General features: G+C 45.9%; 1 protein-coding gene across 2 annotated transcripts in view; it reads left to right on the plus strand.

Annotated features, from left to right (window-relative positions):
- ATP6V1H (ATPase H+ transporting V1 subunit H) overlaps positions 1–26,053 on the plus strand; it is a 172,651-nt gene extending 146,598 nt beyond the window's left edge. For both annotated transcript variants that reach the window (XM_078666460.1, XM_078666461.1), the window contains 3 exons: positions 5,251–5,352; positions 16,604–16,717; positions 25,650–26,053. In XM_078666460.1, the coding sequence (XP_078522586.1) occupies positions 5,251–5,352; positions 16,604–16,717; positions 25,650–25,710 (277 nt within the window). In that variant the 3' untranslated portion in view covers positions 25,711–26,053. The remainder of the gene's footprint in view (positions 1–5,250; positions 5,353–16,603; positions 16,718–25,649) is intronic.
- Positions 26,054–26,480: the final 427 nt, after the last annotated feature.

A 26,480-nucleotide genomic window follows, 5' to 3' on the forward strand; every position in this document is an offset into this window, starting at 1 on the left:
AGGGTTCAGATATAGTTTTGGGTTATGGGGTACAGGGGTGGGTTTAGGGATAGGTATGGGTTTTGGGGTACAGGGGTATTTTTAGGGTTCAAGGCTAGGTTTGGGTTTTGGGGTATAGGGGTATTTTTAGGGTTCAGGGGTAGGTTTGGGTTTTGGGGTACAAGGGTATTTTAAGGGTTCATATTAGCCATAATATGAATGTAAGAGTTAGAAATTTGAGACTAACTCTTACATTCATATTATGGCTAATAAGCCAACCTTCAATATTGATAACAACCTTGCTAGGCTGTGAATATATTGTATACACTCTATTTTATAGAGACTACTAGCCACAGATTCCTTACAATCGAATTATCCCTAGGCGTCCGACTGAATCAGGAAATGTTTGTGAGCAATACCCCTGCGAACAGGTAGGCGGCGGCGTTCGGCTGTTCATGGCAGCGTCAGCATTGACCGCACTGGAAGTGAAGTGCGCAGTGCCTATATATATTGAAATGGTTCTCCTGGTGTGTCGGAGTGTCTACTAGAAAGGCTGGTTTCAAGCCCTGTGGCACCTGTCACCATCAGATGTCTGTGGCAGACCTGCATCATGTATGCCTCTGGTGGGTTTAGCGTGACCACGATGTGAAGATATGCGTCTGCTGCCACGACATTCACCCTAAGGCCTTGAGGGAGTGGTCCCTCAAGCTCCTTGCCGCTCGCTGTGCAAAGCCGCGACCGCCTCAATCCCGTTGAGATGAAGGTCCCAGGATCAGCCATGGAGCAATCGATCTTTGTTGCGTTCTACCAGGAAAGTCCCACAAGAAGAAAAAAATAAGAAGTCGAAGCTTAACCGCATAGCCAGGCCTCGAATGACAACGCTCCCTCGTCTCGTCAGATGACTTCTTGTGGGACTTACCTCAACGCCCTCCTCGAGTTTCCAGGAGACGGAACGACTGCTGCCCAAGTCCACGACTTTTATGAGTCCATTCACCTCCTATTTGGGTGGGCCATCCCCAATGGCACACTTATGGGCACTATGGGTTTTTGAGGGGTCCCCACAGGTTTCTACCTACCCCGCCCCCATTACGGCCCCTCCCAATGGGATCCACCCTTCGCACCAGTTAGGCCCCTGGGATCCACTGATTGATCCGGACTGGCGCTGGTCATACCACCTTATCCTTCCCCTCCACCGGTCCCGATGTTAACACCTCCGGCTCCCTCCGCGTCCCCCATTCTTATCACCAACATGGGGCCAAATGAGCGGCGACTGACGCTGACTCCAGAGCTGACTGAAGCCATTCGCTCCAGAGCCTGAGCCTTATTCCTATGGGCTAAGACTGGGGGAAGATTGGGAGGGGCCACTGGACCCTGAGGCGATATCAGCCCCTAGACCGTGGCATGGACTAGTGTGAGTAATTGGCGGATGCCATTGAACAGGACACCACTCCAGATACTAGCTTGTGTCTCCTCCTACCATGCCTACGGAAGAGCGTGCCACATTTGCTATGGTTGTGAGAAGAGCGGCTAAGATCCTAGACCTTCAGCTGCACTCGGTGGCTGTCAAGACTAACGCCTTGATGGAAGTGCTTCAGCCGGTAGTCACCCCGTCAGAACCGCTTTTCTCATTCAATTAAGCCCTGACGGACATCCTGCTTGTGGCCTGGTCCAAGCCCTACACAGAGTCTCCTGTTAACAGGATAATTGACCGCCGCCATACCCCTGACCCCGGGAACCCCTCTTTCTTCACCCAACACCCCACCCAGGAGAGCTTGGTGGTCCAAGCCTCCACTTCCTGCTTAACTCCTAGCGCACTCCCTATTACTCTACCAGATAGGAAATGTTGGAGGCGGACACCTTAGCCGAATGTTTTCTTTCATCAGTCTTGCATTGCGGTCTGTGAACACTGCATGCATTTTTGGGCCGATACTCCCATTCCTTTGTGGGATTTGGTCACGCAAGCGCTGCCTATGGTCTCAGGGGAGGCCCGGGTCATACTCCCTTAAGCTATGGCTGATGGGAGAGATGCAGCTAAGTTCACAACTTGTGGCCTGGACACAATCTTTGTTGGTGTTCTTAAGGCACCACGCCTGACTGAGAACAACTGGTTTTTCAAGGGATGTACAAGCTTCGCTTATGGATATGCCCTTTGATGGCTCCCATCTCTTTGGGGACAAGATGACCTCTGCACTGGAGAGCTTCAAGGACAGCAGGGCTACGGCTCGGTCCTTGAGTCTTTCCCTGGCCCCCGTCTACATCAGTCTGGCTTTTGTGGCCATGGAAGGGGCTTCCATCCGCGCCTTTTACCGCCCAGCCACCACGTCACGTAAGCTTTCCAGAATCTGCCTGCTGCATCCACCGACCTTGTGGGTCAGACATAGAGAGGTTGGACTAGTCCACCATTAAGGCAACTGCAGCCCCCTTTAGTTTGCCCTCCGATCATCATGGGCAACCAGTGGGTGGCAGGATACGCTATCACCTGCACCACTCGAGGTCAGTGACATCAGACCACTGGGTTCTCTAGATTGTCCGAAGCGCTACTATCTCCCCTTCATGACTATCCCCCCACCCATGCCAGCCACTCATGACATGCTGACGGAAGACCATCTCTTCTTACTCCTCCAGGAAATGGAAGCTCTCTTGGCCAAGAGAGTCATAAAGAGGATGCCAGCATCAGAAGTCTATTGTGGTTGCCATTCCTGCTACTCTCCGGTGCCCAAGAAGAACAAAAGCTACTGTCCTGTCCTATCCTATCCTAGTAGTACTCCCTCTCAATTTCTTCCTGAAAAAAGGATACATTCAAAATGCTCACACTCCCTCAATTCCTGTCTTCCCTCGACCTTGGACACTGGTTGGTAGTGTTGGACTTTCAGAACGCATGCTTCCACATTCCCGTCTTGCTTGCCACAGCCGTTGCCTGTGGTTCATAGTGGGCCACAAGCACTTTCAATTCAGCGTGCTCCCTTTCGGCTTTACCGACGCCCATCAGATGTTCACCATGGTGATGGTGGTGGTCATTGCTCATCCGCGGAGATCGGGGGTTCCAGTCTTTCCCTAGGTCATCGACTGGCTGATGAAGGTAGGCCCACCCCAGGCAGTCGTCTCCCACCTCCAGACTACGGCGGGGGCTCTCTATGAACATGCCGAAGTCACACCTGAGTCCCTTTGAGACTCACCCTTTCATCAGAGCTGTTCTGGACACGGTGCAGTGTCAGGCTTTTCCTCCTGAATGGTAGGTAAATCTAGGATATTCAGGCTATAATACCGATGTTTTAGCCTCAATCCTGGGTTTCATTGAAACTGACTCTGAGGCTGCTGGGCCTCATGGCCTCCTGCATCCTGCTTATGAGCAATGCCCGCTGGCATATGCGGGCTCTGCAATGAGACCTGAAGTTCCATTGAGCGCAGCATCAGGGGAATCTCTCCGACATGGTCCTGATCTGTGAGAGAACTGCAAAATACGTGCAGTGGTGGTTAATGAACTGTGATTGGGTCAGCGGCAGACTCCTCAACCTGGTCTGACAGTGGTGACAGATGCGCCACTCCTAGGATGGAGCTGTCATCTGGGAGAGGTGGATATCAGAGGTGTCGGGTCTGTGGCGGAATCCGGATTTCTCATCCATCTACTGGAGTTGTGGCTGATCCGGCTGGCACTGAAAGCCTTTCTACCCTCCATCAAGGGCAGGTTTTAACAGACCACACAACCGCCATGTGGTACTGCAAAAAACAAGGCAGGGTGGGGGTCGTGGGCTCTTTGTCAAGAGGCCCTGTGCTTCTGGACAGGTCTGGAATGTTGGGGAATATCCTTGGTGGTTCAACACTTGGTGAGCTCTCTGAACGTCAGGCGGACAAACTCAGCTGAAGATGCCTAGTGGCTCACGAATGTTGTCTCACCCTGGAGGTGGTGATAGGTCTTTTTCAGCAGTGGGGAGAGCCTTCGTTAGGTCGGTTTGTCTCACCCTTCCACGCCCAATGTCAGCAAATCTATGCACTGGAGTTTCCAAGGCTGTTCTTGCTTGGAGATGCTTTTCATATCAAGAGGAGCTCCGGAATTTCTGTATGCCTTTCCGTCCATACCACTCCTGACTAGAGTTCTCAAGAAGATCAAGCACAACCGGGCCCAGGTCATCCTTGTGGCTTCAGATTGGAATCTGGTTCTTCCCACTAATACTTCCTTTCTTCCAAAAGTTGTTTCTCCCTTTCATGTAGGCTAGTCCATCACCCTTCCAACCTTTTATGCTCTGCTACATCCTTTTAAGGAAGAGGAGCGACTCCACTGACTGGACCCAAAAATAGCATTGTTCTACCCTGACTGCATGAAAGAGTTCCAGATGGACGACCAACTGTTTGTGAAAAAAGGAAAGGCAGTGCAGAAGCGGACCTTCTCCCGAAGTATCATCCTTTCCATTAAAATCTGCTATGCAGTGGCCAAGAAGCAACCCCTTAAGGGTTTGTGTGCTCATTCCACCAGAGCTAAGGCTGCAACCACTGTGTTAGCACTCGGAGTCCCAGTCCTGAGCATCTACCAGGCAGCCACGTGGCCTTCTCTGCACACGTTCACCAAGCACTACTGCCTGGACAGTCTGGTACCTCGGGACGGGTACTTTGCTTGTTCGGTCCTTCAGGACGTTTTAGTGACCCACCTTAGGGGTTGTATTGCTTGGGTGTGTATCCTAATGTAAGGAATTTGTGGTTAGAAGTCTCTATCAGATGAACAAGTTACTTTGCTTCGATAACGCCTTATCTGGTAGAGACACTATCTAGCTGCAGATTCCTTCCCGAACGCACCATTTCCCCCTTCCCCCCCCCCTTTGCAAACAGATTTCTAGGGTCATGGTTTTTCTCCCTTCCAGAGCCCTAGTTTTTCACTCCAGTGATCAGTGCTCTTTGTGGCTCCTTGCATGGAAATACATTAAAAGAAATGGGCCAGCATGTTGGACGGCGCCATGCAGGCGTATTGCTCACGAATTGTTGGGTCCAGTCTGACGCCTGGTGATAATTCTAAGGTAAGGAATCTGCGGCTATATAGGCTCTACCAGATAAGGCATTACTTAAGGTAAATAATTTGTTCTACAGGTTTAAAATAAAATTACATCACACTACAAAAAAAGCTGTCTTGTTTACTTTACTCACCAAGAGTATCATTTAAAGTGAAGAATGAGAAAGATACAGCTGCTGTGGCAACATAAGGAAGGTGAAAAGTATTGTTAAATACGAAAAATGTCATTGTTTCTCAAAGTGGGGACTGATTTTGTTTTAATTTCTACATAGAATTCTAACAAAGCTGCTTGAAGTGTCTGATGATCCGCAAGTTTTGGCTGTTGCAGCTCATGATGTTGGAGAGTATGTGCGGCATTACCCTCGAGGGAAACGGTAATCGGAGCAGTGCCTTTTTTCTTTTATGTCTTCTTAGGACTTGTTATATTAAAAGCAGAGAAGAGTCTGGCAAATCAATCTTTTTGAAAGTAAAGTTTTTTTAACATGTTTTTTCCTTGAGGTTTTTCTCACAAGTTTTTCCAGTCACCATGTTAACACCTTATGACAATTGTCTTGCCTACAATAGGAAACATTTATGCAGTGTGTTTGCCATGCACCAACATGCAATGAATGCCCAATTTACCAAGAAAGTTCTGGAGGAGACTGATGGACAGAAAAGCAATCTGGCTTATAACCAAGCTCGGCATTTATTTTCGGGCAAACCATATTTTCCTCTGCATCATTTTACTCTGATTCTGTGTCCCAGCGACACAAAAGGTCAAGGTGGCAACTGCTCTATTTAAAACCTTGCTGGTCTCAGTTGGGCACCCTAGGCAAGAAAAAGGGGTGGTAATGGACTCGGACCACAGGTGGTATTGACCCCACCACCACTGTCATTGCTCGATGTTGATAATTTGCCAGCAATAAGCTTTGATAGACCACTTGCGGTCATGTTCTGAATTGACAGTGGCTTCCACATCTAGACAGAACACTAAGAGCTAGGATTTTAATGGCCTCTATTTTGAGGACCAGTAAATGCTGAGGACTTCATAGAAACCACACAAATGCTTTAGGTGCTCTGGTTGACAAGGACCCATCATTGCTTTCCTCTTGATATTATTATTGATACGGGCATAGTTTTTACTCCGGGTCAGGATCACAACCAAAGAACACTTCCAGCTGGCCTCAAGACTCAATCTAAAGATTTGATTGGCAGTTATTTGCAGAACACTTATTTTCTTCATGTGGACTCCCGGCACTGGAAGGAGTTCGAGTAGATCGTTATGCTGAAAATCAAATTTTCGGCTATTTGCTGATGGAAAGGTTGTCAGAGTCCAAATGTAGAGAAGAAGGTGAGAAGTTCCAAAGTTTTGCAGCAATGACAAATAATAGAAATGATCTCCCATCTCTCCAAAGATGCTCCAGCTCTGCTGGGTCCTACAAATCACTTCACTCCAAAGAATTCATAACCCTGCAATGAATACTTACATAAGCTAAATAAAGTTCACAATACCACCTATTTTTCAAATTCCTGAATCATTTCCTTCCAGGACTATTTCACCATATGACCAGCCACACTTAGAGGTAGAATGATTCAAACTGCTGCCAAGTTCAGCATACATACTTCTATGACTGGGCAGGAATCGGCTGCCATATTGTGAAGCTTCTTCTCTGGTAGCCACTCTTTGGTCATTCATACTCTTTTAGAACCTGTGATTGAAATGTTTATAGCCGGTGCCTTCGTGATGCACCACAAAGAAAGGAAATAAGAGAAATGCAGTGCTCCAGAGATTCTTATCTCACCAAGAATAGGAAAGTTCAAGTTCAAGTTCGGGCATTTATATAGCGCACTACTCACCCAGAGGGTCTCAAGGCGCTAGAGGGAGGGGTTCATTATTTGTCGAATAGCTCGGTTTTCAGTTCTTTTCTGAAGAAGATGTGGTTCTGAGTAAGGCGGAGGTGGGTGGGGAGTGAGTTCCAGGTCTTGGCAGCCAGGAAGGAGAAGGATCTGCCACCCATGGTGGATTTTCGGATGCGCGGGACTGCGGCGAGGGCTTGATTGGATGATCTTAGATGGCGGGTGGGTTTGTAGAAGGACAGTCGAGTGTTGAGGCATTCAGGTCCTAGATTATGAAGGGCCTTGTGTGCGTGGGTGAGAAGGCGGAAAGTAATTCTTTTGTTGACGGGAAGCCAGTGGAGGTCTTTTAGGTGTCCGGTGATGTGATCTTGGCGCGGGATGTCTAATATGAGTCTTGCTGACGCGTTTTGAATGCGCTGGAGTTTTTTCTGTAATTTTGTTGTAATTCCGGCGTACAGTGTGTTGCCATAATCCAGACAACTCGTGACCACTGCATGGGTGACAGTCTTTCTTATCTCGAGGGGGATCCAGTGGAAGATCTTTTTGAGAATGCGGAGGACGTTGAAGCATGAGGACGAGACGGCGTTGACTTGTCTGGACATTGAGAGAGAGGAGTCTAGAATGAAGCCAAGGTTACGTGCATGGTCTGTGGGTGTGGGTGCTGTGCCCAGAGCGGAAGGCCACCAAGAGTCGTCCCAAGCTGAGGGGGAGGATCCTAGGATGAGCACCTCCGTTTTGTCTGAGTTGAGTTTTAGGCGGCTCTGTTTCATCCATTCGGCTACTTCTTTCATGCCTTCGTGAAGATTGGTTTTGGCGGTGTTGGGGTCTTTGGTGAGGGAAAGGATTAGCTGGGTGTCGTCGGCGTAAGAGATGATGTTGAGGTTGTGTTGACGCGCGATAGAGGCGAGAGGACTCATGTAGACGTTGAAGAGGGTGGGACTGAGTGAGGATCCTTGAGGTACGCCGCAGATGACTTCGGTGGCCTTAGAGTAGTATGGGGTAAGTCGGACTCTCTGAGTTCTCCCAGCTAGGAACGAGATAATCCAGTCCAAGGCTTTTCCTTGTATGCCTATGTTGCTGAGGCGTTGTATAAGGGTGCTGTGGCAGACTGTGTCGAAAGCGGCGGATAGGTCGAGTAGGATGAGGGCCACTGTTTCTCCGTTGTCCAGGAGTGCTCGGATGTCGTCGGTCGCTGCAATGAGGGCGGTTTCGGTGCTGTGTTTGGCTCGAAATCCGGATTGAGATGGATCAAGGGAGTTGTTTGATCCAAGGAAGGCGGCGAGCTGGCTGTTGACAGCTTTCTCAATGACTTTGGCCGGGAAAGGGAGGAGGGATATGGGTCGGTAGTTTTTCAGTTCTGAGGGGTCTGCTGTGGGTTTTTTCAGAAGGGCGTTGAGTTCGGCGTGTTTCCAGATTTCTGGGAAGGTGGCAGAGTTGAGAGAGCAGTTGATGACATCGCGGAGATGAGGCGAATGGTGTCTTCGGTGGTGATTGGGTTCCAGGCACTGAGGTTGTTAGTTGGAGGAGTGGGATTTGAAGGGGGTGGGGCGGGTTGATCACTGGGAGTATTCTTGAAGCTGTTGTGGATGTCGGCAATTTTGTTGTAAAAGAAGGAGGATAGCGTGTCGCAGAGGTCTTGGGAGGGAGTGATGACGTTGGATGCTGTGGTGGGGTTAGTGAATTCTTTGACGATATTGAAGAGTTCCTTGCTGTTATGAGAATTGTTGTCGAGACGGTCCTTGAAAGCTGATTTCTTATCGGATCAGTTGGTGGTGTTTGCGGGTGGCTGTCTTTAGGGAGGCCATGTTGTCTGAGGTTGGGTTTTTTCTCCAATTCTTCTCCATGGTGCGGCATAGCTTCTTGGATTTTTTAAGTTCATCATTGATCCAGGGAGCCTTTTTGCTGGCTGATTTCAACTGTTGCTTTTTCAGGGGTGCTAATTCGTCCGCACTGTGGGTAATCCATTGCCTGAGGTTGGTGGCCGCTTGGTCTGGGTCCATTGAGAGGGTGGGGGGGTTATGGTTGAGTGATGTGAGGAGTTGGTCGGTGGTGATTTTGTTCCAGTTTCTCCGGGGAATGGGTTGTGGATGGTTGTGGGTCAGGGTGGTTATGTAACTGAAGTGAACACAGCTGTGATCCGTCCAGTGGAGAGCTGTAGTGCGATCGTAGGAGATGTGCTTGCTGGAGGTGAAGATCGGGTCGAGCGTGTGTCCGGCTGTGTGGGTGGGGGTGTCAACAAGTTGTTTGAGTCCGAGATTGGCCAGGTTGTCCAGAAGGGTGGTGGTGTTGCTGTCGAGTATGTTTTCAAGGTGGTAGTTGAGGTCTCCTAGAAGAATGTAGTTCTTGGAGGCGAGGGCGTGCGGGCTGACGAAGTCTGTGATGTCGTCGCTGAATTGAGTTCGGGTGCCTGGAGGCCTGTAAATGAGGGTGCCTCTAAGGGTGGTCCTGGGGTCGGTGTTTTCGAATAATCTTGTAAGTGTCCGGTATGGCTATGGCGATGTCGGGAGCAGAAGATGCGTTCATCCATGTTTCAGTAAGGAAGGCTATGTCAGGTGACACAGTGTCGATTAGGTCCCAGAGTTCTGTTGCATGTCTGTGGACAGAGCGGGTGTTGAGTAGGATGCATTTCAGGCGGTTGGGTTCGGAGATGTGTGTGGAGGAAGTGGGTTTGGTGGGGGTCTTGAAGCAGTTGAACTTGCAGGAGAGGCAGGCGAATGGGCCGTGGGTACGTCCTGGGGTAGCTTTGCAGCATAGTGGTGTGCGTCCGGGGTTGAGGGCGAGGAGAGTAGTGGCATCATAAGTCGTTCTAGTGGGTTGGAGGTGGCGGGGACCAGGGGGTCTGGCGCTGGGCGCGGTCCAGGCGCGGACGGGCATAGCTGCTATGGAGCACAAAAGCTGTATCAAATCAGCTGTTTCTGTGACTGGAAAGGTGTTATGAGTGCTCAGTGAGAACCCATGGAGCCTCTAGTTAACTACCTGCCTAAGGAGAAACAAGATGATCTAGTGTAGTGATCGGTTAAGAGCCAAATCTTCAGTGTTACAAAAGAACAGATAGATTTATCCTCCAATGAACACTACCATGCTGCGCCATGAGAAGGGTGTCTTGGTTGAGAATTTAAACAGGGCGTAAACTGAATGCTTGACAAAATGTTCATCCAGTCTCAGGTACTTTGTTATTCTAGTTTCATGCTGATTATGAAGTCAGGCAAATGAAGATGAATGGCAAGGCACTATATGATGTGCCCTTTATCAAAAGAAAGATGGTTGTGAAACCTCTACCATAGGGTGTCTTTTCGCAGCCCATAGCAGAGGGTTGAAATCCTTTACTGGTAATGTTAGGTGCAGAATTCAGTCCAGCACTGTTGGGAGTTAATGCAAACAAGTGAACAGAGCACCTAGTAAGTAACACAAGGTGGAAAGCACCCAGCAGCTTAAGCTTGATGGCCTATGTTGTTGGTCTTACCTTTAAGAGCACCCAGGTGAGAGAAATATTAACAATCCCTTTCTAGTATGGCTATATGCAACAAAACATAATTGACTGCTCTGTAATGTGCAAAATAGATAAGTGCTCCGATTCAAATGCGCACCACCAATTATTCCACTCAGAAATTGGCATTGCCACTGGCAAGGCCTCTCCACATGTACTTGCAGGTTTTAGAGGTACTCTTTATCCAGTCAAAAATATCTACTCCTATGTTCAAATCTCCAAATCTAAATGAGGTATACTCTGTTCCCTCCCACAGCTTGTCTCTACTTTTTGGCAGCAACAAACAAGCCATAAAATGTATATGTTCTGAGCCCAAAAATGACAAATGAGTAAATGAGCATTGATATAACACATACATTGGTATTTCCATAGTGCATGAGCTCAAACACATCACACACACACCACCACCACCACCACCTCCTCCTCCTCCAAAAATATGCACCACTCCCATGCTCTCAAGCTAGCAGACATACCGGTACTTATGCTTGCAGATCATATAATTCAAGTGGTGTACACACTACGCAATATATGTCTGGCATGCCATCCCATATCTAACATTTGACTACATACATGCACTGAGGGACGGTCGATTGGATTGATGAATGAGCAGAAAGAGAACACTTCCTGGCATCCAGATTCACTCTTAAAAAATAAGAGAGTTTCCCAGAAACCAGAAAGGACCGGGTATCGACAGTATAAACAAGAAAATGTCCTTTCTGTGCTGTTATGCTTCTAATAGGTGACCAAAAGGCCTACACACAAACCATGATTAACTTTTATATCACGATTATGACACAGGTATTTAATACTACACAACACGAGTAATTACTATTTGTTTCTCTGATTTTATTTTCTTTAAAAACATTTTCTTTTCCAGTTAAAAGCATAAACCAATCAAGCATTCATTCTATATTGTGATCACGATCATGTGCTCTGGTACATATAGAAAAAAGCTATCTAACAATTCCGATTTACGGTTACTAGCTCAGAGTCACTGATCCTAATGTTTTAAGCAAAACTTGACTTATATCACAATTTAGACGAGACACCAAAAATACAATCAATTAAAACATAATACATAAAGAGTCCTTAGTCGACGCGTTTCGGTGCTTTTGTTGTGATGTAACACCTTCCTCAGGACAGACGAATTAAAAACAGGTATAGTCTTCTTTCTATGAAATGAATGCACATAATTACTTTAGGTTTGTAAAAGAGAACGTATAGTTAAACAGGTTGTGTACTAGTCGTGTCATATTTAAGAAGATTTAGTTATTTTTGCAAACTAACGGGCTTACTTTGGTTAGTTGACTATTGGTCCTTCTTATCATTTAAGGCCAATGGAAATTCATTTTAAATCAGGAGCCAGTCTAATGAACGCTCTCAGTTTTTCTGTAATTCAAAACGGTGGCATTAGAAAATTGCGGCTATCCTTGCTTTATCAGATATATGGTCGAGTTTCATGCCTACTTACTTAAAAACGGGGAGACTCGCTTTTACAGTGTCAAGATTGGTTGTAGCTGCGTCTTTCAATCTGCGCAGAACAGCTGATTGGTTCTAGTGCACCAGTTACCTATATGAATTAATTAAACATTGTATTCAGGGACTAAAAATTAGATTCTACCTCAACTAGTTCTGTAACTTTTGATTAATGTGGCTACATACCTATAAATTTGAGGTATATCGCCTACTCCAGCTTGATGTCTTCCCACTTGGAATCGGTTTTGAGGTGGAGGTACCACTTTATTCTGTGCCACCTCGATAGTAAAATTTGTTTGTAACACATGTCTAAGCGTGCCTTATAAAAAACATAAGTTATTTCATCATTTACATTCTTATGTATCTAGGTTTAGAATTTTAGTACCTTATGTGAGCCCTATTTCGGACACCCCACATGCATGGTGTGTTTTTCAAAATGCCTCCGAACCGCTTTACCGGCGAAATGTTCTGTAGGCTGTTATTTACGGTAAGAACAGGAGACCCACGCCTACTTGAGTTAGATATCTGGCGTGTGCAGCCTGTTTGTGGCACTCTATAGTTACACTAAATCACAAAAGACTTTCTGTATATTGGCTGTTAGCTTCCTAAGGAAAGCAACAGCAATTCAGTAGGTGTATCTAAGTATCCTCTGATTTCGTTGTTATTAAAAAAAAACCCTTGACCCTGCTTGACTAGTGGCTCTCTGTGTTAAATACTCAGCGTACCTATGGGTTATTCTTTTATTAAAAGTAATAAGATCGGTGGTGATGGTAATCTACATTTACAATTCCCAATATCAAAGTTTGTGGCAACCTCTCTGCCCAGCTGGACTCCTTAGTAGTACTACGCTGGAAACTCGTACTAACATTGAAATTTTAAAAGGGATGTCTCAGGCATTTATTGTAGCCCCTCGTTCTACCCGCACTCCTTACCGTGTGCTCTTGTCCAGCTATCGCTTGACACCTTCCTGCTCCCCGTGCTTGAAACAAAGTGGTGACTGGTCTGAGCTATTTAAACCTCATATAAACCGAATAAGATTACTGTTGGTTTTTAAATAAACAGGGTCACACTATCGCTTCAAAAAGAAAATTTCTTATGACTCGAAAATAAATAAATTATGTAACCATAACTTTGTTTTAAAGAACTACGATCACTTTGTACCCTTGAATACCAACAACAATTAAATAACAGAATAGAATAGAAAACCGATAGTTGATAAACTACCGGCATGAATCGGCTGTATAAAAACTACCAAAATGCCGTGAGTAAAAGCGCTGATCGATGAAATGCGGATATGACGTAGCAAATGAGTTTATTTACAAAACTACAATCATGGCGACCGCAGTACACGTGCAGGTGTTATCCATCTCAGAACGCCAGCAGCGCCAATTAAGAAATTTAAATAAAGGGAGGCCCCTATAGATATATCTCAGACCAGTCACCACTTTGTTTCAAGCACGGGGAGCAGGAAGGTGTCAAGCGATAGCTGGACGAGAGCACACGGTAAGGAGTGCGGGTAGAACGAGGGGCTACGATAAATGCCTGAGACATCCCTTTTAAAATGTCAATGTTTGTACGAGTTTCCAGCGTAGTACTACTAAGGAGTCCAGCTGGGCGGAGAGGTTGCCACAAACTTTGATATTGGGAATTGTAAATGTAGATTACCATCACCACCGATCTTATTACTTTTAATAAAAGAATAACCCATAGGTACGCTGAGTATTTAACACAGAGTGCCACTAGTCAAGCAGGGTCAAGGTTTTTTTTAATAACAACGAAATCAGAGGATACTTAGATACACCTACTGAATTGCTGTTGCTTTCCTTAGGAAGCTAACAGCCAATATACGGAAAGTCTTTTGTGATTTAGTCTAACTATAGAGTGCCACAAACAGGCTGCACACGCCAGATATCTAACTCAAGTAGGCGTGGGTCTCCTGTTCTTACCATAAATAACAGCCTACAGAACATTTCGCCGGTAAAGCGGTTCGGAGGCATTTTGAAAAACACACCATGCATGTGGGGTGTCCGAAATAGGGCTCACATAAGGTACTAAAATTCTAAACCTAGATACATAAGAATGTAAATGATAAAAAAACGTATGTTTTTTATAAGGCACGCTTAGACATGTGTTACAAACAAATTTTACTATCTAGGTGGCACAGAATAAAGTGGTACCTCCACCTCAAAACCGATTCCAAGTGGGAAGACATCAAGCTGGAGTAGGCGATATACCTCAAATTTATAGGTATGTAGCCACATTAATCAAAAGTTACAGAACTAGTTGAGGTAGAATCTAATTTTTAGTCCCTGAATACAATGTTTAATTAATTCATATAGGTAACTGGTGCACTAGAACCAATCAGCTGTTCTGCGCAGATTGAAAGACGCAGCTACAACTTATCTTGACACTGTAAAAACGAGTCTCCCCGTTTTTAAGTAAGTAGGCATGAAACTCGACCATATATCTGATAAAGCAAGGATAGCCGAAATTTTCTAATGCCACCGTTTTGAATTACAGAAAAACTGAGAGCGTTCATTAGACTGGCTCCTGATTTAAAATGAATTTCCATTGGCCTTAAATGATAAGAAGGACCAATAGTCAACTAACCAAAGTAAGCCCGTTAGTTTGCGAAAATAACTAAATCTTCTTAAATATGACACGACTAGTACACAACCTGTTTAACTATACGTTCTCTTTTACAAACCTAAAGTAATTATGTGCATTCATTTCATAGAAAGAAGACTATACCTGTTTTTAATTCGTCTGTCCTGAGGAAGGTGTTACATCACAACAAAAGCACCGAAACGCGTCGACTAAGGACTCTTTATGTATTATGTTTTAATTGATTGTATTTTTGGTGTCTCGTCTAAATTGTGATACAAGTCAAGTTTTGCTTAAAACATTAGGATCAGTGACTCTGAGCTAGTAACCGTAAATCGGAATTGTTAGATAGCTTTTTTCTATATGTACCTAAGCACATGATCGTGATCACAATATAGAATGAATGCTTGATTGGTTTATGCTTTTAACTGGAAAAGAAAATGTTTTTAAAGAAAATAAAATCAGAGAAACAAATAGTAATTACTCGTGTTGTGTAGTATTAAATACCTGTGTCATAATCGTGATATAAAAGTTAATCATGGCTTGTGTGTAGGCCTTTTGGTCACCTATTAGAAGCATATCCAGATTCACTCTGCATAACACGTTAAAAACACACACGCACCTATCGGCAATGGGATGATGGCAAAATGGAGAGTCCGATGGATGCCTAATTGATGTCAGACAACCCGCCTCTGTGTCCATGAAGTATTTACCTACCATGTGAAGGAAAACCCATATGAGGTGTAAGATTGTGGGTGTCTGTCATCATCAAATTGTATTTTCAAGGCTGAATAAAGACTAGTTGTGCTCCGTGTAGACGTCCAAGAGGCATTTGTACATTTACTCCTTGCCAAGAAGATTGGACATACTTGAAACTACCGGCAACAGGTTTATCTTTAGGCCTGAATTATGCTACCTGTAGTTTCTCCTAGTGCTTTGCTGGGGTAGCAGCCAGTATCTGGGAAATGGGGATCTTTGTCTAACCATACCCGACATTTTGAATGTGACATCCTTTCAGGAAGTGCTTAAAGTTCCAACATTTGGGTCTCCAGCTACACCACAGCAAGTCAGTGTCTGTTTCACTTCAGAGAATGAAGCATTTGTGAGAAATGCAGGACACAAGGGACGTAACAGTATTTCAATTCATTATGGCACAATTTTCCAGAAAAATTGTCCTGCTTGGACTCCTTTTTCTTTGCATTCATTGCCTTTTCATAAATGCCTGATTGACTTTCTTGTTGTTCCCGGTCTACTGTCCATTTTTCCAAATTACCGTATTTGTAAGATGGTGACCAAGTTTATCCCTTGCACACTGAAGAGCTGTATGTTAAGGCTTTATTAGGAAAGCTATAATTCGCCACTCCTCTACCTATTTGTTTATACTATTTGTTTGAATAGTAGGCTGTGAAAAGAGGAGGATGCTCATTCGAAGTGCCAAGTTTGTAAAGGTAAATAAGTGCAGGTGCCCAATGTTTGAAATGCTTACTACCAAGGCAGCCTAGCTTTAATTTGCATCTCCTAGCTCTTTCTTCCACCACCAGACACGTACTGTTTCTATTTCACACTTGCAGTTTTTTTCACCCCAGCTTCTTCCATTTGTCACTGTTTTCTTGTCTTTCTCTTCCACCTCCATTCTCCATTTCCTGCCATTTTTTCTTGTTCTGTGTATGATGATAAACTTAAGTTCGAAACAAATAGTGCAGGTAACCAGCCACATAAATTAAGCTCTGCTAATTCAACTGCAACACTCCCTTGCTGTTTTGATACACATAATCTGAAGGAAAATGCAAAGATATTGTTTGGCCAATTGTTTATAATGCATAGAGATTCACACAAATTCACTAAAACCAGTATGGCTTTAGAATCATGGCATCAATTTAGTCCTTGAAGCATTGGTAGGTCTCATGTGTTGGTAAATATTTGATTCATTACATTTCTAAAGAGAACTAACATTAGTGATAGCCATTTTTCCACGGATTTTTCACTTGTGGGATGTGTCTGTGCTTCGTAGTTTACAAGGTGACTTGATTGCGAAACTAGGATCATGCTGAAGCTAACTGCAAATTATGGAGCTTCTTCCTTTCAGAACTTTTCATGTTAATGATGATAAAAATATGTTAACAACGTCACCCTTTGCTGTGATAGAAAATTGGTTAAAATTTGTGATTTCAAGTCTCCTAACAAACAATTATCTAAATGCAAGCATATTTCCCCTCTTTCAGCGTGATTGAGCAGCTTGGTGGCAAGCAACTTGTGATGAACCATATGCACCATGAAGACCAACAAGTTCGCTACAATGCCTTGTTAGCGGTACAGAAACTGATGGTTCATAACTGGTATGTGATCAGTTACACTTTCATATCTGCATACGTACATTGTTGCACATACAGCGATTTTCTGTTAAAGTTGGAAATCTAGGCTTTATTGGTTTTATCAGTGATTTCCTAATTTCGTGAAATTTCAGGGCTTGCGTGGAAATCAAGGTATATTGTAGATTTTATGGCGAGATCCGGAGGCTAACATTATGCAACATCCTTTAATGCCAATACTCCACATCAGCTCCTTTCAAAGAACATATAATTTAGAATTCTCACAATAAAACCACGTACCCCCAACCCTCAGCCTTCTTTTTTGCTGCTGCTCCTGCAGTTAGGTACTGGTGTGGAGAGTGTGAGAGATATATTTTACCCTGAAGAGTAGGTTGACCGTGGGTTGTTTAGAAATGTACAGAATTTGTATAAATCGGTGTGATGTATTAAGTTTTGTGTTAAAATGAAACTTTGTCTTGTTTGCCATGTATGCGTATGGTTGAGTTTTGTATTTGCCTTCTTTTAGCCTATATGGGGCTTTTAATCATTTCAAATAGGATTTTAGGAGTGAAGGGTTTGTTTTGAAGTTCAGGGCTTAATTGTTTCTTTTTATAAAAGAATTTAAAAAATGTTCTTACTGTGGGGGCACTGGGCCGTTGATGCAGCAGTTGAGCTTGTGGACCTTTTCTGCGCACTGGGAGTTTGAGCTGGCTGCACTGTGATGGGGGTGCGTGCAGCTATTGACTGAATCCAGCCCTGGACCAGCGCCATGGGGGTCGGATCGTAATACCATTTGTAGAGACCGCCCACATACAATGCTTTCAGTGGGCAGTGCTTTTTGGTTGCAGAGCGTTGGGTAGATTTTGTGCTGTGTACTGCCAATCACAGTCAATATGTTGTGGAAAGAGAGGAAGGACTGGATTTCTAAGAGGGTTGCTTTCTATTGGTTAATGCACTTTGTAGCCATCTTACAGGATTGGGACACAGTCTGTTTGGAAAATGGCATAGTGTGCCATACCGGTGTGGGAATTTTTGACTGTTCCAACTGTTGACCTGGTGCTATGCCAGTCAGCTATGTAAATATAAATGTAAATTGATACTTGTATAGCGCACTACTCACCCGCAAGGGTCTCAAGGCGCTTGTACGAATACCGCTGTGGAACCCATCCTGGCTTTCCCTATGAGGTGTGCACTCCTGGGCACCCCCAAGGTGGAGGCCAGGCATCCTTAGCGTTGTGGGGGCCGTTGTGGAGATTAAGCAAGCTATTGCCCAGAGTTGCAGAGTGGGACTCCATGATTGGAATAGGCACTGAGGTGAGAATTATCAGGTCCGTGGAATTTTCGAGCCCAAGACCCGCCGAGGCGGGAATTGAACCCTGGTCCCGGGCTAGACCTCTGCATCAGAGTCTGCCGCTCTAACCATTGAGCCTCACTTCTCCACTATGGTACTTAATGTCAGTTGAAGAGGGGTGATTCAGTTTTAGGATTGAAGAATTTGGAAAGGTCAGTTTTGGGCAGTTTAAAGGATTAGTTTTTGGTGCAGGATTTGGTTGGGGGGCGGGGGGCAGGTTAAAGGCCCCAGGAGAGAAAGTAAGATGAAGAATATTTTTTTTAAAAGCCCTAAAAACACTGTTGTGCTTTTGTGATGAGTTTTCGGGTAGTGCCGAAGTCAAGATAAGTTGCTCATCAGGAATGTGGGTCTGATAAGTCTGGAGGTAATGAGGTAACACAAGTTAAAGATAGAAAGGAGAGCATGAAGGAATCGTATTCTGTTGAGATTTAGGACCTTTCAGGGGATGCAATGTTTGATCCTTTTATGGTTAGGCACCCACTGTCTCGAGATGGATCGTCTCTGGAACATGTTGCAGAGTACGTACATACCTGGCTCAGGAAACAGATGCCTAAATAAGTAAGGCTCAGATTGACGTCAGTATCCTAGAACCTTCTTTGGAGGACAAGGTTATGGTGACCGCGGAGTTGGATCCCAAAATTTCAGCTTTTCCAGGTAAAGGGGGACGAGATCCTTGAAAAGGGTTCGACAAGAACCTACGTATGTGCTAAGATCAGCATTTGGATGCCTCTGACCCACTGACAATTTTTTTTTGATGTGGTGGAGGGGGCACATATGAGTAAGGCAAGTGTGGATGCAGACAAAGTTTCACTTTAACACAAAAATTAATTCATTACAACAATTTATACAAATTCTTTAATTTCTTAGCCAACCACGTTCAACATACTCTTCTAATTAAAATATATCTCTCACGATCTCCACACTAGTACTTGACTGCAGGAGCATCAGTAAAACAGAAAGGCTGAGGGTTGGGGGTTCTGTGGTTTTATTATGTCAGAATTCTAAGTTCTATGTTCTTTAAAGGAGCTGCTATGAAGTAGTGGCATTAAAGGATATTGCATAATATTAGTCTCCGTGTCTTTAATAAAATCCATATTTTTGCCACCAGGCTGTGGAAAAACCTACATTTTCATGCATGCACTTCTTCCTTATACTTTATAAGCACATTGTCCACAGGTTAGGCTTTTATGTTTGAGCAACTATATTGTTCAAGTGCTTAAGCCGACAAGTGCTTTAGGACATGCAAGTTAATAAATCCTCCTAGAAAATAAGTTTAAGGTCGAGAAAACCTGTCCCCTCCTCTACACACCTTCCCCTACCTTTTTATAGGTGTGCCTTTACATGTGCTTCTGGGGGAATGAACATTCAAAATGTTTATGAATGTGCCTTTGTTTGTTTTTAAACATTTTGTATACTGCCAGGCTTCTGTTTTTCTTGCCTCTACTGATAAATATGATGCACAAAATACACATTGCTTACATATTTTCCCCAGTAGTAAGTGGAGTTTCTGGTCTGAAAATCCTCAGATCCTGATTTTGAAATCCGTATTAGGGGTTTACACCAGCATAGTCAACTTTTTAAGCACCTATTTCGCATTTTGATGTATATAAAGCTATTACATTTTTAAGATCCTAAAGGTCTAGTCTCTGTATTTGTGAGAAGGTACTATGCTTAGTTGTTGGTACTATGGGGATGTATTTTGGTCTCCTTAATAATGCTGGGTAATACATTAACTTTTCCATTTAAAATGTTTCTCGTTATGTAAATCATATTTAGTTTTGCTTGAACATGAGCATTTATTTGTAACATTCTTATAGATTCTTTATTGTGAAATATTTGTAAAATATATTATGAGGAAACTCTGAGGTTAGAGGCAGATCAATATTGGAGTAACAGAAGAACACCAGCAAATATGGGCACATATGAGGAAAACAGGAACGCAGATAAAAACACTAGTTAGCATCTGCTTCAAAAACACCCTGTCTGTAGACTGGCTGCCATTTTAGGATAGCTGCCATGTACTGACTGAACATAGAAAGTAAATGTGACCACCAGCCTCCATTGCATGTGGGCTGCACACAGAAGGGCAGTGTTTGGTACTGGCATTGATTGTAAGCGTTAGGAGCAAGAACTGGTGGGCCTTGTGAGGAGAACAATGTTGTAGGCAGTGTTAGGATTGGGCAATTTGATGAGCAGAAACTGGTGAGTGCTGTAAAGAGCTGGTATTGATGGACAAAGAAGGAACTGGCAATAGTAGGCAGTTTGAAACACTAGTGGGAGATGGAGGAACAGGATCTGGCACCTTTGGAGTGTCAGGAGCTTGCAGTGGCTGGCAGTGTGTGGGAATGGTGCTGCTAGGCAATACGAGAGGCAGAGCACATTACTGGGCTATATGGGAAACTATCACTGCTTGGCAGTGTGGTGTGCTGATATTGCCTAACTTCTTGAATAGTTGGCCTTTTTGGACGTGGTGATGAATAAGCATTGGCTGACAGAGAAACTGCCACTGGTGTGGAGATTAAAATGTTCAATCCAGTAGGTAGCATAAGGTGTGGACACTGGTGAGCAGTTTGAGGAGTCGATGAACTGTATCGGAAACTGGCCTGGCGGAAAGTGTGAATATCTGCGTGAGAAATTTGTTGTAAGGTCTCTTTAGAGAGCAATGCACTTTTGAAAGATGAGTAGGACAGTAGGAGAAGTTAGCACTGGTGGGCAGTGTGTATATTGAGCAGCTGGTACTACTTGTGGACAATAATGCAACTAGTGCTATGTAAGGCACTCTGATACCCGATTCGGGTCAAGTTCACGCTATATAAAACTCTGTAAAATAAATGAGAAGCATACTTGGTGGCTCCGGGTGAGGAGCACACAAGGGGAGCAGCCACTAGTGAGTAGAGCGGAACAGGCACCGGTCAACAGAATGGGAACCAGGCACTGAGGGCCGTATGGTAAGTGGAATGAATGGTTAATGCAGTCCAGACCTGTGTGAGAACCTGGCACTGTTGAGCAACATGCACTGGTGGCCACTTTAGGAAGCTGCTCCTAATTGGCGTTATGAGGAGTGGCACTGGTAGGAGAGATGGGTAAACATTCCTGGCAGTGTGAGTACCTGATGCTTGTCAACATTGTGGTCAACAGATACTGTTCTGTAATGAAAGTTGCTGTCTCCAGTGAGCAGAATAACAAACAGACACACAATGTAAGGAGCAGCATCGACAAGCATTTTGAGGAGCAGGCAGTCTATGGCTTTGCTGTAGTGTGGATTGAGGTGATCTGGCTCCGTTGGCCAGTGTAAGAAGCTGGCAGGCAGTTGTAGATGCTTTTACTGGCAGATGGCGAAGAAGATTGGGCAGGGTTGAGCTGTGTAAGAGCTTGTCAGTGGAGAGCAAAACGAGATGCCTGTATTAGAGGGTAGCATGGGGAGCAGACACTGGTGGGAAATCTGTAATACATACTATGTCCATGCAATTAACTACCTCTGGTGGGAGTGAGAGGAACTGTAAGAGGTGGGAAGTGTGAGAGGCAGGCACTGGTGGGAGATGCAAGTACTGGGGGGAGATGTTAAATGCTTGTGAGGAGTGGACACTAGTTTGCATGGTGGGAAGCTGCCGCTGGGGTACAAAGTAAGCAGTTGCTCTGGAGAGCAGTGTAAAGAAGAGCCCTGGGTGGAAGTGAAATTGCCTTGCCCTTATAGACTGTGTTAGGAGATCGATCTGTTGCTCAGTGTGAGAAGTTGGCATTAGTGTACATTGTGAGGAGCAAGCAAAAGGAGGGCAGTGTGAAGGAGAGATTGGTGGGCAAGTAAGGAGCTAGCACTGGAGGTCATATAAAGAGCAGGCATTGAGAGGCAAAGTGAGGATCTGTATCCAGATGGCATGGTTACAATGTGGCAATGGTTGGCAGTATGAGAAGCCTGCACTATTTGGTAGTAGAAGGAGCTGGCACTGGGGAGCAGAGTGAGTAGCTGTCATGATGTATTAGTGTGAGGCATTCAAGCTGGTTTCAAGGATGTCCGACAAGAATCATTTGAACCAGAGCCTTTCAGAAGACCATGATAGCTTCTCTGCTAGACTTTACCAAGGTTTACCAGCGTCTCTCTGCTGAAGAAGCTGCAGTGGATTACAAATCTTGAGGTCAGGCTAGACTGCAGTCTAAGGAAACCTGACTGCATCGCTGAAAGTTTCTCGGGCCTCATCACACATGCTATTAAATTGGCGTGCATTGCTCATCACAACTTGCATTACTCCGGCCTCCTGTTCTTCCAACAGAAATAGACCAACTCACAAAGGCGTTTAAGAGTATGTGACTTGGAACTCCTTTAATACTACTACACATACTCATGATTGCCTTTGCGAGTACGTGAAATGTAGATACCCAAGATGCTCATAAAAGCCTTTGTGAATTGGCATTGAAATGCCCAACTCGCTACTTGTAAAAGTGCCAAGAGCACAAAGTCCTTTCAGTTTGCATAAATTGCATATAGAATGCTCTGGTTTTAGATGTTTTTTAAGCAAATTCACCACGACTATTAGGAGTATGTGAAGTAGTACTACAGGAGTTCTAGGTCTCTACGTCACATACTCATGATTGCTTTTGCTAGTTGTCCCTTTAGTTCTTAATTTTCCTGTGCTAATCCTTGCTGTAATTCTAAATTGTTTATGCCCTACTGAACATTATATGTGCCTGGAGTGATGATCACTCCTTTCCCGTCCTCCTTCCCACTCTGTGGAATTCTCTGCGTCTCCCCATGCTTATTCTCCAAGATCTTCAATTCCATAAAACAGTTAAAACTAATCCATTCTTCTAAACAAGCCCAGTACACAATGGTGCCATATTCCTGAACTTCGTGGTGCCGTGTTGTGAAGGGGTGCCGTGTTGTGAAGGGGTGCCGTGTTGTGAAGGGGTGCCGTGTTGTGAAGGGGTGCCGTGTTGTGAAGGGGTGCCGTGTTGTGAAGGGGTGCCGTGTTGTGAAGGCCTTGTTGCAGTGTTGTGAAGGCCTTGTTGCAGTGTTGTGAAGGCCTTGTTGCAGTGTTGTGAAGGCCTTGTTGCAGTGCTGTGAAGGCCTTGTTGCAGTGCTGTGAAGGCACTGTTGCAGTGTTGTGAAGGCCCTGGTGCAGTGTTGTGAAGGCCCTAGTGCCATGCAGGTCCTGGTGCGCGCAGTGCCGTGCAGGCCCTGGTGCCAGGCAGTGCTTTGAAGGCCCTGTGGCTGTGCCGTGGAGGCCCTGTGGCTGTGCCTGTGCCGTGGAGGCCCTGTAGCTGTGCCGTGAAGGCCCTGTTGGGGCTGTTCTGTGCAGCCCTGTTGCTGTTGCTCTGTTGTGCCGTGCTCTTGCTGTGCTGTGCTTGCCCTGTTGCTATGCTGTGCCGGCCCTGTTGCTGTGGTGGGCTGTGGCGTGCCGGCCCTGTTGCTGTGGCCTGCCGGCCCTGTTGCTGTGCCGGCCCTGTTGCTGTGCCATGCCGGCCCTGTTGCTGTGCTGTGCCGGCCCTGTTGCTGTGCCATGCCGGCCCTGTTGCTGTGCCATGCCGGCCCTGTTGCTGTGCTGTGCCGGCCCTGTTGCCGTGTTAGCCCTGTTGTTGTGCTGTGCCGTGCCGGCCCTGTTGCTGTGCCGGCCCTGTTGTTGTGCTGTGCTGTGCCGGCCCTGTTGCCGTGCTGTGTCAGCCCTGTTGCCATTCCCGCCCTGTTGCCGTGACTTGCCGGCCCTGTTGCCGTACCGTGCCAGCCCTGTTACCGTGCTGGCACTGTTACCGTGCCTTACAGTGCCATGCCGGCCCTGTTGCCATGCCGGCCCTGTTGCCATGCCGGCCCTGTTGCCGTGCCGGCCCTGTTGCCGTGCCGGCCCTGTTGCCATGCCGGCCCTGTTGCCATGCCGGCCCTGTTGCCATGCCGGCCCTGTTGCCGTGCCGGGCCTGTTGCCGTGCCGTGCTGGCACTGTTGCCGTGCCGTGCTGGCCCTGTTGCCGTGCCGTGCTGGCCCTGTTGCCGTGCCGTGCTGGCCCTGTTGCCGTGCCGTGCTGGCCCTGTTGCCGTGCCGTGCTGGCCCTGTTGCCGTGCCGTGCTGGCCCTGTTGCCGTGCCGTGCTGGCCCTGTAGCTGTGCCGTGCTGGCCCTGTAGCTGTGCCGTGCTGGCCCTGTAGCTGTGCCGTGCTGGCCCTGTAGCTGTGCCGTGCTGGCCCTGTAGCTGTGCCGTGCTGGCCCTGTAGCTGTGCCGTGCTGGCCCTGTAGCTGTGCCGTGCTGGCCCTGTAGCTGTGCCGTGCTGGCCCTGTAGCTGTGCCGTGCTGGCCCTGTAGCTGTGCCGTGCTGGCCCTGTAGCTGTGCCGTGCTGGCCCTGTTGCTGTGCCGTGCTGGCCCTGTTGCTGTGCCGTGCTGGCCCTGTTGCTGTGCCGTGCTGGCCCTGTTGCTGTGCCGTGCTGGCCCTGTTGCTGTGCCGTGCCGGCCCTGTTGCTGTGCCGTGCCGGCCCTGTTGCTGTGCCGTGCCGGCCCTGTTGCTGTGCCGTGCCGGCCCTGTTGCTGTGCCGTGCCGGCCCTGTTGCTGTGCCGTGCCGGCCCTGTTGCTGTGCCGTGCCGGCCCTGTTGCTGTGCCGTGCCGGCCCTGTTGCTGTGCCGTGCCGGCCCTGTTGCTGTGCCGTGCCGGCCCTGTTGCTGTGCCGTGCCGGCCCTGTTGCTGTGCCGTGCCGGCCCTGTTGCTGTGCCGTGCCGGCCCTGTTGCTGTGCCGTGCCGGCCCTGTTGCTGTGCCGTGCCGGCCCTGTTGCTGTGCCGTGCCGGCCCTGTTGCCGTGCCGTGCCGGCCCTGTTGCCGTGCCGTGCCGGCCCTGTTGCCGTGCCGGCCCGGTTTCCGTGCCGCGGTGCCGGCCCGGTTTCCGTGCCGCGGTGCCGGCCCTGTTGCCGTGTCAAAGTCCTAAAGCAAGTTTTAAATAAGATTGCTCGAAATATTTATTTTGTGTTAAAACACCTACATGATGTAACCTTTCTACAGATAGCAGAAACGTTATCCATGCAAAAGAAATGCCTATTACTCATCGTCGCTTCAGACAGGAACTTTAACCGCATGCGCGCTGCGGCTATTTTCGCGCTGCGCGGCTTTTTTCAAAAAGCCACGTTACATGACGAGCTCAGCTCGTCATCAGCGTGCGAGCGGCGCAACCGATGACGAGCTGACCTCGTCATCAGCGCCGAAGGGGTAAGTTAGTTTAGTGTTTTGTATTTCTTGAACTAGCACTGACCAGTTCTTTCTTCGCTACTTTACTTTCATTGATTAATGGTAGGCAGCTCAAGATACTGCTGCTCATTTGTTTGTATCTTTCAAATTTTACATTAACAAAAACTGTTTGATTCCACACTGGTGTGTATTGATAAAAAATTGACAAGCGTACTTGCTCCTTGTTTTGGAAAGTTAAACCTACTAAAATATTACCAGCCAAGGCGCGAGCTCATGATATTTTTACACAAGTTTGCTTGTGCTTTTTTGCAGGGTATATGTAATCTATGACAGTGCATGTATTATTTGCAGAAGGCCAATTAACACTTTATCGATCTCGGTTACTGTTTTGTAAGTTTGAAACAATATAATCGCTTATTTGAAATAGCTGACACTCATGTTATGTTTTATTTTAGGGAATATCTTGGAAAACAGTTGCAGTCTGAAGAACCGGCAACAGTAGCTGCGAGGAGTTAAATATTCGTGTTTTTTGTTTCAGAAGTTTAATGTTTTATCCAAATTACTTAGCAGAAGTGTATACAGTGTGTCTCAGATCAGTTCATAAGAATATATTTCTTCCGTGCAATACGAGCAGCAAGCTTCTGCCCGATTGCAGTGCAGTATGTTCAGGTAATGCAGGTAGTATTAAACGTTAAAACGCTTGCAGCATTTGGATTCCATAATAAGCACTATTGTGTTGTACAGAAACTCCAGTCAATCTACAAGAACTGTGACTAAAATGAAACTGCTTTTATTGTGTGTAATTTATTGTTGTCATGAAATTAAGATTATTATTAAATGACATTCCTGAACCCCAAAATGTGTATTCCTGAACCCCAAAATGTGTATTCTTTTTATTTAGTTCTACAAAAATATTTCTTATGTACAGTTTTTAATGCACTTGCCTGACTATAAATTCTGTTGTGCTGTCCACCTAAAAAATTCTGTAATATGAGTATCCTTATTACTCTTTAATTGACCTTAGTCACCTTATTTGTCCAGCAACAGGCCTTTTATTTTCAGTTTACAGATGTATACCACTATTGCATTGGTTAGATCTCGTAGGTCTAATTGCATCTAGTAATAATGAAACCTTTTCGCTTATTTTTGTCGTTTATCTCTCTTTCCAATTATTTTGTATTCAGATATTATGTAACACCCGCTCATTACTGAACAGGCTAGTGGCACTGAGCAGAGTTTAAAAGTTCATATCTACAAATTATATCGAAAATATAAACATGATATCG

Source organism: Lissotriton helveticus, chromosome 11 (assembly GCF_964261635.1).
Source record: "Lissotriton helveticus chromosome 11, aLisHel1.1, whole genome shotgun sequence".
NCBI lineage: Eukaryota > Metazoa > Chordata > Amphibia > Caudata > Salamandridae > Lissotriton > Lissotriton helveticus.